This window comes from Zosterops lateralis (assembly GCF_965231275.1).
Source record: "Zosterops lateralis genome assembly, chromosome: 5".
NCBI lineage: Eukaryota > Metazoa > Chordata > Aves > Passeriformes > Zosteropidae > Zosterops > Zosterops lateralis.
The window spans coordinates 60,132,320-60,147,146 of NC_139766.1; the positions used below are offsets into that span (position 1 = coordinate 60,132,320).

Here is a 14,827-nt window from a genome sequence, read left to right on the forward strand (position 1 = left end):
TTGCATATGCAATCCTTTTATTAAAAAATTCAACTTGCCTCACTTGGTCTGTATTTCTGCAGGCATGGAGGAAATAAGGAATTCTCGAAAGTAGACATACATCCTGTTGGTGAATCAATGAAATTAATTTCCTTCACCTAATTTCCTCCAGCTCTCAGAAGGGAAAGTGATAAAAGTTAAAGATCTCTGAAGTTCTCTGTAGGCTACCTGAGTGTTGTTGGTGCTGTGATGGAAATGACTACAAACTGATGTTGGGATTTTGGGCTCCCTGCTCTCCTGCTCTGTGCAGGATGTGCTGCAGTGACAGTGAATTTTATTTTTATCTTTTGAATGCCATAGTCAAGGAGCATCTCTTTGGGCACCTTTCAAGATCTTGTGTATGAGTAGTAGCATCACTGTTTTCTGTAGCAGTGCTTCATGTTTGCCGTAATAAATATTTTTTTCTGTTGAATCTTGGGATGAACCATCTCCTCTGAGTTCAAGGTACTGTCCCAGCAAGGAAGTGTTGGAAACAACAGGCTATTGTTGCACTTGGGTGTGCATTGTCCTGGACCCTGGGCGTCTGTATCCTGCCTTGCACATTCCCAGCCACTGGCTCTGGGCAGGCAGCCCCAGTGTCAGGAAAACAGTGAAACATTGATGGCTGCTGTCACCAGAAATGGTCTGAGGACAGCAGCAGCTCTGCTCTTGAGGGGGGTTTCTTAGAACTTTGGTTTGTAGAAGAGTGACAAGGTGGTTCTGTGGGTCTCGTCAGGGAGTTTTCTGAACCCTAAGTAAGAGGAGCAGGAACAAGCTTTGATAGCATCCCAGGAGGCAGTGGCATGGCATGCTGAGCTGGAGTGGAAGTGAACATTTTGGAGAGGTCGAAGTTGTCCAGAAAGGATCCTGGAACTGCAGAAAAGGGGTTATATTTAAGGAAAGATAGGGGAAAGGAATGCATGATGGGGAAAAAACTTTAGGAGGTAAACTTGGAATGGATATGGACTAGGAAGGGGCTATTTGCAATGGTATTCCAAGTGGGAGTGAGATAGGCTTGTATTTACTAATGCCAGTAAAAGGAATCTGGTAAGAATCAAGAGACAGGAAGATAAAGATCCAGACAAGGGTTTTAGCTGTGTCCAAATAGATAAGAAAGACTTCGTTTGAGGGAAGTTACTCTGAAAGATCTGCAAACACTAAAATGTAGTTCATTTTTTATGTATTTTAAAGATTTTTTGTTGTTGTTGTTATAACAAAACAACATGAGTAAGTTGATGAGTAAGTTGTTGTTTTTGTTGTTGTTTCCCTATTGCAAAAAGGGTGATGATGGGCTTTTGGTTTGGTTCTTTATGTGTGGTTTTTTAACAGAATTGTCTTGATTTTTAATTCCAATTCTTTCTTCACGCTATGGCAAAGTTGGGAATGCAACCCACAGGCAATGGCTGGCCTCTCTTCATGGAGTCGAAGCACCATGGTGTTGCTGGCTTCTAAGAGTACTCAGTAAAGAAAAGTAGGGCAGGTAGAATTAAAGAAGGAAAAAAAAAAAAAGGAAATTAAAAGAAAAGGGAAGGCAAATCATCAGAGACATGTTGATAGCAGTGAGAAAGGTGTTACATGAGGTTCAGTCTTCCTACTTAAAGTGGATAGATATTTAAGCATTATTTCAGAATTACTCAAGAGAAAGGGGTAAACCTTTTATGGGCATGTCAAAACAGCAAAAGTAAAGGGGCTTGACTAACTTGGGCTGTTCAAAATGGATTGACTACATTTCAAGTTGAGGCAAAAGCTGAGGAGGGGTCTGGGTCTGCTAATATTGTGCAGATTTCTTTTGATGACCAATGCAATGGAGAACATGAATTGCAGTCTTGTAGGTGGTAAGTGATTACAGTTGTGAAATGTTTAGTTGGCACCAACCGCAGTAACTAGGATGCTTTATGTATGTCTGCATGGAGGCAGATACTGGACATTCTGTCATGTATAAAAACATCCAGTAAAGCAGTGAAAATGAGCTTAGAGGTGTCTTTTGGTCCTTTTTCCAGTGTGACGATGCTGCAAGCAGTGAGGTATTTCTTAAGGTCCTGTGCCTGTTCCACTTAAGAACTTTGAGATTATACTTTGGCTTTCATTTCCTGTATAAAGCCCAGGGTTTTGCTGGCTTTTTGTACTGATCTGGTTCTCACGTTGCTCATCTCCACAGCCCGGAAGTCCAAAAAGTTGGGGAAATTGAAAGGGATGCACGAGGAGCAGCCCCAGCAGCGGCAGCAGCCACCCCCGCAGAGCCCCGAGGAGGGGACGACGTACATCGCGCCCGTGACCGAGCCCTCTGTCAACACTGCACTTGTCCCCCACATGTCTGCTATCTCACCAGCACTTACTCCCTCTCCTGTGAAGATCCTTGAAAGCATTGAGCCGGAGATCGTGTATGCAGGATACGACAGCTCGAAGCCGGACACGGCTGAGTACCTGCTCTCCACCTTAAACCGCCTGGCCGGCAAGCAGATGATTCAGGTGGTGAAGTGGGCAAAGATACTTCCAGGTAGGACCGTGTGTCATCTGCGGAGATGTCACTTCACTGTTTATTTTAGCTCAAAGAACTGTTTGCTTGACAAATTGCATCTTATTCCATGGACTGGATTGCATCTTCAATCCAAACCAGAAAACTGGTGATCGGGGGGTGTGAGGTGAACCTCTGAGAGAAGATAAAGCTTTCATTTTCAGTAGTAGCCTCTTAAGAAGAAAACATATTTTTGCCACTGGAATGAAAAATTACGGTTTTACTTTTTCCGAAGTGGGAGTGTTGCTCTTGTTTGTGAATACTGGAAAAGTAGTAAGCAATGTGTTTGGTGATGGTTTGACCAGCCCTTATAGTTCATGGGTATTTTCTGGTTTGATCTCTAGGATTTAGAAACTTGCCTCTCGAGGACCAAATTACTTTAATTCAGTATTCATGGATGTGTCTGTCGTCGTTTGCCTTGAGTTGGAGGTCGTACAAACATACAAACAGCCAGTTCCTCTATTTTGCTCCAGACCTGATCTTCGATGAGTAAGTATTCCTTAATGGCCCTTTTCAGTGCAGGCTGGAAGGATTGCTGTCTTTATTTGGTTTTTCAGGCATACTTGCAGTCTAAGAAAATTTCAGCTAATTCTGGCTTAAAAAGCAGCTGAAGTTTTAATTTTTTTCAGTGACTCACATTTCAATTGCCAAAGCTCTGATTACTGCTGTCCACTTCTCCTTATGTATGGGGATGTGTTCTCAAACTGGGACCATCCCACTGGTTGGAAATGTGACTGATACACAACCACGATTTATAGAAAAGAACATTTTTTGGTATCTACTGGAGCTCGGAAAAATATCCAACTTCTAGGAAATGCGAATGTTTAAATTACTGGGGTTTTTCAGAGCAGTCATATAATGGTGCTTTTGTTAACAATGTACAGCTGTTCAATGTGTTTTCTTGACAGTCTTAATTACCCTTCTTTGCGACCATGAAAGAAGCCAAAATGTTTTTTCAGTAATGAAACATAACTTCTTTTATGATGCATTCAGACAAAAAGAAGGATCAACCATTCCGTCTGAGTATGTGTTCCTTCATATTTTATGTTTGTATGTGTTTAGTGCTTTGCTTTTGATGACTATAATTTAATTTCTGTTCCGTTCTCCTAGTGTTTATTACAAGACAGTAAAGTCAAAAATCTTAAGTGAATGCACAGGCAGTCAAATGGGGCTTGCATCATTTGCTTATCCCAGAAGGTTGGGAGTTTTTTCTAGAAGAAAAGGGAGGCGTAATCAATAGGATATGGGTGCACTTGGGGGGAAAAAAAACAGGAAAAATTTTAACAAAAAAATAACTTACCATTTAATCTCCTGATGCATTCTGAAATCTTTTTCTTGGAAAAGATGCTTTGTTGCTGTCCATCTTAATAGTCTGTCTTTGATTTAGGAATCCTTAAATAATTAATGAGTATGAGATGGGTCCCAAAGCAGTGAGCAATATCAAATAAGGATTGTTTGGTTTGGGTTTTTGTTTTTTGGTTTTTGGGGTTTTTTTTCAGAAGAAGAACTGGTGATTTACTGCATTTGGCTGAAAACGTAGTGTCAGCCATTTTCCTTGTTGAAAGCACCTCCATTATGACTTGAACATTAGAGAATTGTCACAGGGAAAAAAGAAAAAAAGGTATCTGTAACTAGAGCTAAGTGAAAATGTGAACTTTGAAGAGTTTAGTTCTCCTGGGGGAGTGTAGACTAAAAGTTCAAACACGAAAGCAGCTTTCCCTCATCTCAAGAAAGTCAGTCAAGGGGTCAGAATTTATTGGACAGAGAAATCAATCCTGCTTGCAAATAAAAGCATGTGCATTGCTTGCTCTTGTTGTACTGCAGCTAAAAGCAACTTCAAGATTTCGAGATCAATTGTGAGTTTTATGCTGCAAGCCTTGAAGATAGGTACCAGTAGAATTATACTGAGGTTGAGGTAGAGATCCAGTTGGAAAAAGGAGTGCAAAATTAAAACATCCCAAACCTGATATGTAATTGAGCTAGTGTTCTGGTCTCCTGTGTATTTGGCAATATACTCATTGCAGAAAGAAGGCAATTGCTTATAAATAGAGGAAAAAAAAATGCCAGGAGATGTGAGAGGGGGACAGGGCCTTTTGAAGTAGCTAATCAGGGCAAGATATTTCCCTGGAGGTAGGAGAGTAGGATGTTTGGTGTTCACTCTAAAACAGTAATGGGCACATCTCTGGAATGGGAAGGGGTTTTTTTGTGTGTCATACTCACTGGGCATCACAGCAAGCTTTTGTTCCCAGTTTCTCACATTGCCACTCAGCATGGTGGTTGAGACTGCATTTGGAGTCTGAGTTTAGAGCTCTCTGGCAAAGTAAAGCTGTTGAGAATCTGCAGAGAGCCAGTGGAGGTTGCCCAATGTGGTCAGGGCTGACTGGGGCAGTGAGGAACCTGATGGAGCAGTGCAGATTTAGTTGCACCCTTCAGTTTCTTAGTGAGTTGTAGAAGAGTCTGGCTCTTCATGGAGGTGCTCAGGGGAGGAATGAGAGTTTGTGATCCCAAGTTTGAAACAACAACACACTGCCTCCTGAGCATCAGGAGAAGACATTTCTGAACGAGATGGTGAATCAGCCCAGCAGGTGCCCAGGGAGACCTTGGAGTCCTCGTCCCAGATGATGTCCCAGCCTTCACTGGGCAAAGCCCCAAGCAGCCTGCTCCAATGTCAGAATTAGCTCTGCAGGGAACAGGGGGTTGGACTTGAGACCTCCAGAGGTCCCTCCCTAGCTACTATTCTGTAGTCCTAAGTAAAGAAATGCAGTTCTAATTTAAGAATTGCTTTTCCCATTTTTGAGGTACGGCCATAGTTTATTTGCTAGAACTGTACAAGCTGGCCAATACAGTTCAGTGAAGAAACCATTCCCGTAATACAAAATACAATACATATTCCTGTTCATGAACTGTTTTGAAACTTTGTTCTGAAACTGCTGAAGGCTGGTCTTACCTTTACTTTTTGAGTACCATGAACTTGGAAATGTGCTGTGTAATTATAGGCACCGGCCTTTGTTTCTGTGCCACAGGGTTTATTAGACCTCCCTGAGGTTTATTTGGTGAAACTTTGAGTGTTTTACTGCCCTTGGCATTTTAGGACATTTATTAATTGATGCAGAATGAAAGGGGGTGCTTTACAATGCCTTTCCTTTTACTGGTTTGAGAGAGTTACATTTCTGTTATCACCTGGCCAAGATTTTCTTGGTATTTCTTCATATTTCTTCATTTCTTCATTGTGTCTGGAGAGGTCATTTCCCGTTTCTATACAAGAAAAAATAAGAAATGCCCTTGACCAGGCCCTTGATGCCCCAGAGGGTTCAGCATTTTCTTCAATGAACAGTTAAAAAGGAGTGAAAGTAGAGGTTGGCATTCGTGGAATTATGTGGCTTTGTTTTACATTAAATGAATTTTCCGTTTACTCTTAACTCCTCTGAATAAAAGGAAGTTGTAATGTTTCTGGAGGGCCATGATATATGATCTTGTTTTCTTTTTTGTTCTGAAGGCCTGTAAACAAGGCAAATAGCAACTGAAGATTCGTGTTGTTAATAGCTGTTAAATGGAACTTTGATTGTATAAATACAGTGCAAAATGCCTCCCTACTCATATGTGGTTTGATTTCCTGTTAGGCTTGTGGAAGACTGGAAATATTTGTCTGCCTTCATTTAGTCATGCTACCTATCCAATTAAGTGTACTGTTTGTCTTTATGGTTCAGGCATATATTACATTGATTTAATTTGGCTTAACTGAACATGGAGATTTTAACTGAGGGATAAGAAAATGGCTGCTCAGCCTGTGACAGAAATGCCTAAAAAACAGCCTGAAAAGAGGCATAAAAGAGAGTGTTTTGTGTTGTGTTTGTGTAAGTTATGGCATGTGCAGTTTTTTAACCCATTTCTTTTGTAACGTAGTGGCTGTTATCAAAACTAATATTCTGTAGATAACAGCTTTGATTTTAACCCACAGTAAATCTTTAGAAGACTGTTATACAAATGACACCAGGTAATTCCAACTGAGGGTAAACACTCTTAAATAATGACTGCTGCATATGGGATAACACTCAAAATGTGTTGTAGTTATGTTTGTAGGCTGTGCAAACTCAAATTTGGGAAGTTGTAAAATTCCAAAATTAAGGTGGTCCATGAAATCATTGTTTAAGCCCTTTGGGTACATGCTTTGAAGACTGTATCTTAACAAAACCCTTAAGTTATGCTATCCCCTAATATTTTTCCCACACGACTCCTTTGATCAGGTTGGATAAGATGTAAGGATTATGTAGTGAGAAAGTCTTGGAGGTTTTTCTTCATTTGTTGTCATTGAGGAAGCCTTACCTTGAACGGATCTAAGGATTTGGGAGAACAGAGATATTAATGGGGAAGATTTTCTTAAGACATGGCGAAAGACTGTCCCTAATTCAAACCCTAAGCTCTGAGACTTTTCAGGTTGCTACTGCAAAAGTAACAGAAATCCTGCAAGGAAAAAACCCCATAACAGTTTATTTAACTCAAGGGAAAGAGAAAATTTCTCTATAAGATTTAACCAAAGACTTTAGCTAAAATTTTCTAATCTAATTCAACCTGAGGCAGGCACATGTGTGGGTAGTCTAAGTCCAGAGCATTAAATGGGTAAAATCATACACAATTGAAAGCAGAAAACCAAACAGTGCTGGCTGGAATGGGTGCAAGAACAAAACAAGGTACATACAAAATCACATGGTTTGTAATGCCAGCTGATTTTCAGGGATTCTAGCTGAAGGTCTGCAAAATATTCTTTACTACAGGGAGCAGCCTTAAACAGGATTTCTAAGACATGGTTCTGGAAGGTAGGGCAGTTAGTTGCAACTTCCATTGCTCTTTCCCTTATTGGATGAATTAATCATAGAATTAATGGCTAAAATGGCTCTTTCCCTGACTGTGCCCTTTTGAGGGAAAAGTCCTCAGTATTTTTGAAAAGAGGTGGTGTGACAGTTCATGTCTACAAAAAATGGGCCCAGCCTTTCAAAAGCAGGAGTTTCTGTCTTTGCAGTGCAGAAGTCAGATGCCCAAATTCCAGAGGAAGGCAAGGGATGCTCCTTTTTGCTCAGGTTTTAACGGGCTCAGGCAGTTGCTGTCCCGCCGGCTACTGGTGACAACATCCCAGGTATCTGCTTCCACCCATCCATTAAGTCAGGGCATTGGCTGGCAACCTTTCAGAGGCTCAGGAAGGAATAAAAAGCATTTACAAGTGCAGCACTGCCAACAGAAACCTAGCAGGAGCCAAGACACAGAATGGCAGGGATCCTCACTCGCACAACGTGGGAAACCAGTGGGAGCGGTGGGACATGGGCTGCCTTTGGGGCCATGGCTCCTGCTCCCAGCACATCTCCTCCTCCCAGCTGGAAGCCAGAAACTGCACCCCTCATGGCACTGCTCGTCCATTCCTGACCCTAAGGAAGATGCATGAGGGCTTCTTATTTCTCCTTAAGGCAAAACCACAGCTGATGGCATTGATGATGAAAATTAAAACTCAAGCCATGCTCCTCCTCTATATAAAGGTTTGTGCTGGCATAAAAGCCCCAGAGGGATGGCCAACCCTGGAATTCCCCCACAGGTCTTGATTTATTTTCTGCTTTTAGGTTTAGGACATAGTCTCTCTGTAGATTTCTGAATCTGTAGGGACTTCTGAAAAGACTGAAGATTTCAAAATAATTTCCTGTTTTTAACAAATCTACCCAAATTACCTTATTTACCATTCCAGCCTTACCTGGCTGTAAAATAGCAGTGATGTAGGATCACTGAGAGAGTTCAGTGATGCTGAGACAGTGTGTGGAGACTCTTTAGTACGTTAAAGAACAGCATCAATATTTCTACAGTATTTTGCAAATGCACTGCATGACTAATGTGCTGTGTGTTTTCTTGCTCCTTTGATTTTTCTCAGTTTGTCATCTGCAGCACAAAGAATAAATCACAGATGCAGAAATGTGCAGGTTCTGGATTTCCTGGCTATTGCACTTCATGCTGTTGTTGATTTTTTGCCCTAGTCAAGGACTTGGGGGTTTGCCTAGTGAAAACCAGCACTAGGCATTGTATGAGGTACCCAAAATTATTGAACTTGAAAAACAAAGTTGAAAACTGGGGCCGGCTTTCACAACCATTTGGATCAGTGATGTCATTTTTCCATCTCTGAAATTATTGTATTAGATCATATGCAGCTCAGTCCTTACAGTAAAAATGCTTCAATACAGACTGCACTTTACTTAATATTATGTACAAAACAGTAAGAGCAGAATATACTTACGGTTATATATTTATTTATTTTAAAAATTTGCACTATGTATGTAATTAACAAAGCTTGCTAATTGATATAAACAGATCCTTTAAAGCATAAGACTTTGCTCCCAGTAAAATAAAAATGGATTATTGCAAGCTATGCCTTTGGTAATTGCGTCTAGCATGAAGTTTTTATATTTAGAAGGATACAGAAATTAATGTTGTCAATAGATGAACAATAGAGAATACGTTTTTCAAATGAGACAGTGTAGAGGTAAAGTAAATGAGGTAGAGAGGGGCAGAAAAAATAGCTTCAGTACAAGGGGATTTCTAGGAAGTTTCTGTGCTAGTGTTGTCATGGGATGTTGATGGGCAGAGGATTTTGTAGCATTGAAGAAAGCCGTAAAATTAAATTAAGAAATACGATGTAGCTCAACTGAAACAGCTAAGATTGTATTAAAAATCAGCATTTAGGAATTATGTACATTTTCTTAGTAAATAACATTTTCATTACATTCGTAAACCCCCTCATAATATGCCTGTGGAAGCTGGGACCATTAGGATTGGTGTTGTGTAAGGCAGTGCAGGGATGCAGCAGCCTCTCTGTGTCCTTTCAGTGCTGAAGCCTGTAAGTCTTCCTGGTGTTCTGATTTCTATGGTAACAGCAGGAAGATAAACGTAATAAAATAAGCTGAATATTTAAAAACACCTTTTCTCTTTTTTTAAATTTATTTATTTAGCCTCATATACCTCAGGGCTTAGGGTGGGGAATAATTAGTTAGATCATCTGTGAGTGGTGATAAAACCAATAAGAAACTTCACTTATTGTTTAAATGATTACTTTTTCTCTTTTATGTTTGGCAGGATGATGGCTGTTAACCCTTCTGTCTTCCCTTGCAGTCTGTTAATCCTGTAGTTTCTAAATTTAGATACATTTTTGTAATCTCTGTCATCTGGCAGTCTCCAAATCCCTCATTTTTAATTATTATTGCCACAACCAGAGTTGATAAGAGTTGTTAGTGTTCATTTTTGCTGATAAATTGTGTGTGCAGTTGCTGGTCTTGTTAAAAGGTCAGCAAGCGCTCCTTGGTGATCCTCCCTGCATGGTTTTTGCTTGCATGTATTATTTTGGTGAGGAATATTGAATTCATGCAAAGTGTCAGTGCAGTGAGAAGTGAGTATCTTCATCAGTAATTTTTTTATGTACGTTGTTACTGCTATTTACTTTTTCATAAAGCACGGCTCAATTCCCATCCAGAGAAGCACATAAAGGGATTTTTGTTACATACCCACCCCACAGTAGTGCAGACAAAAAAAAAAATTTGGAAAGCTGCTGTCATACCTGTACATGATAGACGTAATATGCATCAGCTGGATTTTCCAAGTCTTTATTTTGGGCTTCATTTCTTTGCAAACAGGTCATTGGTTGGGCAAAGCAATAGATTTTGTTTCTTTGCATAAATTTCTAAAGGCTCTGGCTTTTAATGCCTCTATCTCTAAATACTTCTTAAATTTCGGAAGTGTTTTGGTTCAAACTGTGAAGCTCTAAAGGAAAACAGGAGATGCAGTAGTTTTAAGGAGATCTGTGAGAATGGGAAAGTGTCAAAAACTGTCCCTCTAGCACAGACTGTTATCCTTTAATTTAAAGGATAGGCCAGAGAAAGTTTAAGATCAGGACAAGGGGCTTCTTCATTTGCCCATTCTAGCAATTACTTAGGTACTTTCTGAATGTGAGACTGCATTTGGACAGTTGTGCTTAATAACCCTTCTGTGTCTTTCTCTGAGAATTTGCCTATTACCTCGTTGAATACATTCATAATCCTGATATCTGAAATGTTCCGTGGCAGTTGCTTCTGCAATTTAATTATGCATATTTGTTTGTTGGAGATGTTTCTAAAGCAGGTGGCTGATAATTTAATGAAGTGCCACTTCATTCCTGTGTTTGCAGTAATAGTGGATATAATCCTTCTCATCCCATGCATGCCATTTATCACTTAGATCTCCATCAAGTCCTGTTGTTTCTTTTGTGAGCTGAAGAATCAGTGAGTCAGTTTGACCTCCCCTTGTATATCAGTTGTCTGCTATCCCTGGCCATCCTCCCCTCATGCTTTGTGTTAATTCTGGGAGGAGACCAGACTGACATGCTGGATTCAGAGCACAATGGATGCAGCAGCAAAACTACAATTTCTGTCTTGCTCTCAACTCTTCTCTCACATCTTTGCTTTTTTTTTGATGAGCACTGAACAAACATTTTCAGAAGGCAGAAGCCCACAAAACCTGTCCCAAGTTATACCTGGGACTCTTTATTGTGTGATGTTTGTTAATTCAGTTATTTTGTATGTATGGTGGGAGATAATTGCACTGTCTGTATTGTCCAGTCAGTGATTTTCACTTTCCATTTTGTCAGCCATCCACACAGACCTGCAGGATTTTTTGGCAGTCTTTCACAGGCAGCTCTTGATGTCATCATCTGGAGGCATCAGCGAGCTCTGTCACCTCCAGAGGTCGGATTTTTCTCACATGATGTATGAGCACAGTTTTCAGCCCAGGCCCCAGCTTGGAGCTCAGGGAGATTTCCCTGGTAACCTCCATTCCTTGTGAGAGATATCCATTTGTTATTACCTTGGTCTCCTATTTTTAAGCTGCTGATAGTCCACAAAGAGACAGCCTCCTTATCCCTGAGCTCTCTTTAAGAGCTTTCAAGAGATCTTTTTAATAGCTTTGAAATCCAACCCTGCTGTGATTGCATCCTCCCATACCTCCTGATGCAAGTGTGCAGGTCCTAGACCAGTAATTACCCACTCTGGCACGCTGACAGAATTTATTAGAGCCCATACCCAAGCTGCATGCCCCAGTTTCCTTTGTGTGGAAACCAGGGCAGGGGAGAGGAGGAGGAGAGGGTTGGTGTTTGCTTAGGTCTCACCCCATATGGCTGTGGGATGCAGCTAGACCTGGCATGTGCAAAGCATTTCCGTCGTGCAGACGTCGCCTGGATCCACCAGAACATCGTCAGGGTGGCCTTATGGATTCGTGAGACATGACCCCTCTCTGCCAGAGTTGTGCTGACTTGCTTCCCTTACAGCATGTTTATTTATCAGTTCATGCTCCTCCTTGAATGGTTTTGCTCAATATAGAACTGGAGCTTACTAGCCTGTGGTCTCTAGTGCTCCCTTCTTCCCACCCTCAGACCCATTTTAAGAAATCAGTCACGTTTGTCGCCTTCCATGACTTTTATAAGGGCAATTTAAGCAATAAGCTGCACAGCACAGTTAGTAGTTCAGCAATTCTGTATTTAAGTTGCTTTACAGCTCGTGGATGGATGCCATCTGGTCTTGGTGATTTATTACTATTCATTTTACTGTATTTTTTTTTCTTTATGAACCCTCTTCTACTCGCACTTGAATCTGAAACTATTTCTCACACTTGCTTACTGAAAAGAGAGAGTGGTGCAGAGCCTTACTGGGCTCCTCTACAGAGAGAGCTCTGATGTAAAGATTTTATTTGACTTTTCTGATCTTTCTCAAATGCTTCATTTTCATCTTGCTCATCAGTTGGCCCAGTGGATGTTCTGGCAGATTTCCATCTTGTGATGGATTCAAAAGCGTTTGACTGTTAGTTTTTACGACTCTAGTATGAAGACTTGCCCAATGACTTTACATTTAGCACAGACCATAATTATGCTCTCCTGTCTCAGCATGACTTTGGGACATCCTCAAGCATTTTGGGAGGGTTTCTTCTCACTTCTGTCAAGGTCTTAGAACAGAGGTTTGTTCCTTGCAAGTGTCTGGATGTGGTGCTGCTTTAATCTCCCTGCTCATCAATGAGCTGTTGGCTGGCATCTCCAAATGCCTTTCACATGCACAGTGCTTGCTTCTGCTACTTCCCCTGTAGAGTTAAATATGAGCGAAAGAAAAATTAGGAAGTCGTTTTTCTAAACTGGCGTGAGAGGAAGACGTGCCTCTGTTGACTTCCAGAAAATGCCAGGCTTTGCGTGACAGCATGAGCAAAGTCTTAATTTTTGAGGCATTGTTGGCATAAAAGGAGAATTGCTGCTGCATGTGGAATATAGCAGTAATTTTGTTGATGAACCACTGCAAGTGACAATGAGCCCTGGCAGAATGGATGTATAAAACAGTACCTAATGGGCACCTTTTCTGGCTCTCAATACCTTTCTCTGATGAACTTTGAAATGGGGTATTTATTGCCATGTGTACATTATCTTCACTTATTATTGAATGTGTTATTGAAAAAGCATTTTGGTAAAGGCATAATTATGTATTTTCTCATTTAAAACTGTGATTTGTCTCTTTTGAAATGCAGATGCAAACCAAAAGAGAGTATTTGGTATCAGCATTCTGCTAAGTGCATAATTAACTGTTAATACCAGCATATACTTTGGGTTTTTTGCTATTGATGTGCTTGGGATTTTAGGGTTACATAACTGGGTGATTATTAAGTTGGATTTTATCACAAGTTCTCTGTTAGTGATTGAGAGCTGAAACTCTCCTTTGGCAATCATTATCCATGGGCTGTTGCCAATTCCTTTGTTGATAGGCATATAACAGGAGGACACTTGGCTGCAGCTTTTAAAGCAGCTCTAAATTTCTTAGTATCACTTACCCAGGATGGTATTCTCTAGGGTCATCATGACGATTTTCCTGTGAGAAAACTAATTTTTAAACTTGACTTCTGTAAGTTCAGTTTAAAATTGCCACGTTGAATTTAAAAATTGCCAATTGCCTGGCTGGCTAAAGGCTGCAAAATAGCAGCTTGATGTCTGTAGATCTGTTTTAATATGAAATTATCTTTCTTTTCTGATTATCAGTGTTCACACTGGTGGTTCTGGATCCAGTTGCTATTTTGTCCTGGGTTTGGCAGTGCCCAAATCGGCCATTGGTGCAAAGTAACAGGCGTTTTTGCCTTTCTGGAAGGAGGTGACTCTAAAGCTTTGCTTTAGGAGTTGAAGGCAAAGTGTTGAAGGGAGGATGTTTTGTCTCTTTCTGCTGTGACTTGCAGACTAAGCAGAGATTAGAAAGTGCTGAATAAAAAATAAGTACTGAATGAAAAGTCACAATTGAATTTTGCCTGAATCCTGCATGTATTTTGGCTTGGATTTTGATCAGTGTGTTAACTTAACAAGGCTGCTCCAGTACGGGTGACTTTGGTGGCATTTTTAATGGCTTCAAGATGGGACACAGGTGTCTGGGTGCAGTCCATTGAGCAGAGGGATGCTCAGTGTTTCCTGCCCCTGTGCATGGAAGAATTGGTTCAGGTAGTGGTGTTCTGTCACCACGGTTGGAGTTGTTGGAGTAGAGTAATCCCTCAAGAGACAGTTGAGTGTTGTGACAATAATATGTTTATTTTTTTCTTTCTCCAAGAACCTTAAAACTTTTTTCCAGTCAAGAAGGTCCTCCTGAGGCAGGTAAAATAATTCAGGCCAAGGGCTTTTTATGATTAGATGGTTTGAGCCACTGAGTAAGGGCTTTGTAATCCCATGGCCTGTTCTTTTTCCCTCTTTATCCCCAGTATCTCTGCCTTGCCCTCAAGGTCTCTGGTGATGTTTTTACTCCTCTCTCTGTCAAGTTCAAACTGACTTCTTTTGGCATGAGGGAAAGCATGCCTTGTTTTCGGAGGCTTCCAAACAGGTTTTGACTTTCAGGCCTTTGGCAGGTTTTCTTGTTGGGCTGCATTTATTTGACTGGTTGTTTGCTTTGGTTTTGTTACAGTGGAAAGTGCTTTCTGAAGGCTCATGAAATCAATTTAATTTGTGGGCAACCTTCAAATGGATACAGGATTTAGTCTACCAAGGGAAAGGCTCTTGGTTGTAAAATTGGAAATGGTCCTTACAGTGGCAAAAAATGTAAAATCAGAAGACACAAAACCTATCTTTGATATCGGAGTTTTGCTACAAATATTTCTTGGCCTTTTCCTAAGTCTTTTCTGGGCTGCAGAGGCCTAGGGGCTAACTCAGGTGCATTTTGTTCCTCTGGGGTGCTGCAAAAGGGGATGCCTTGGCCAGTTTTTCCTTGGGATTATCAGCAAGTCACTTAAGTC

The 14,827-nt window shown here is 40.8% G+C and overlaps 1 protein-coding gene across 3 annotated transcripts in view; it reads left to right on the plus strand.

Annotated features, from left to right (window-relative positions):
* The window catches only part of NR3C2 (nuclear receptor subfamily 3 group C member 2), a 189,069-nt gene that overhangs the window by 157,648 nt on the left and 16,594 nt on the right, over positions 1-14,827 (plus strand). For all 3 annotated transcript variants that reach the window (XM_083861011.1, XM_083861012.1, XM_083861010.1), the window contains 2 exons: positions 2,177-2,515; positions 2,878-3,022. In XM_083861011.1, coding sequence (XP_083717137.1) covers positions 2,177-2,515; positions 2,878-3,022 — 484 coding nt within the window. The remainder of the gene's footprint in view (positions 1-2,176; positions 2,516-2,877; positions 3,023-14,827) is intronic.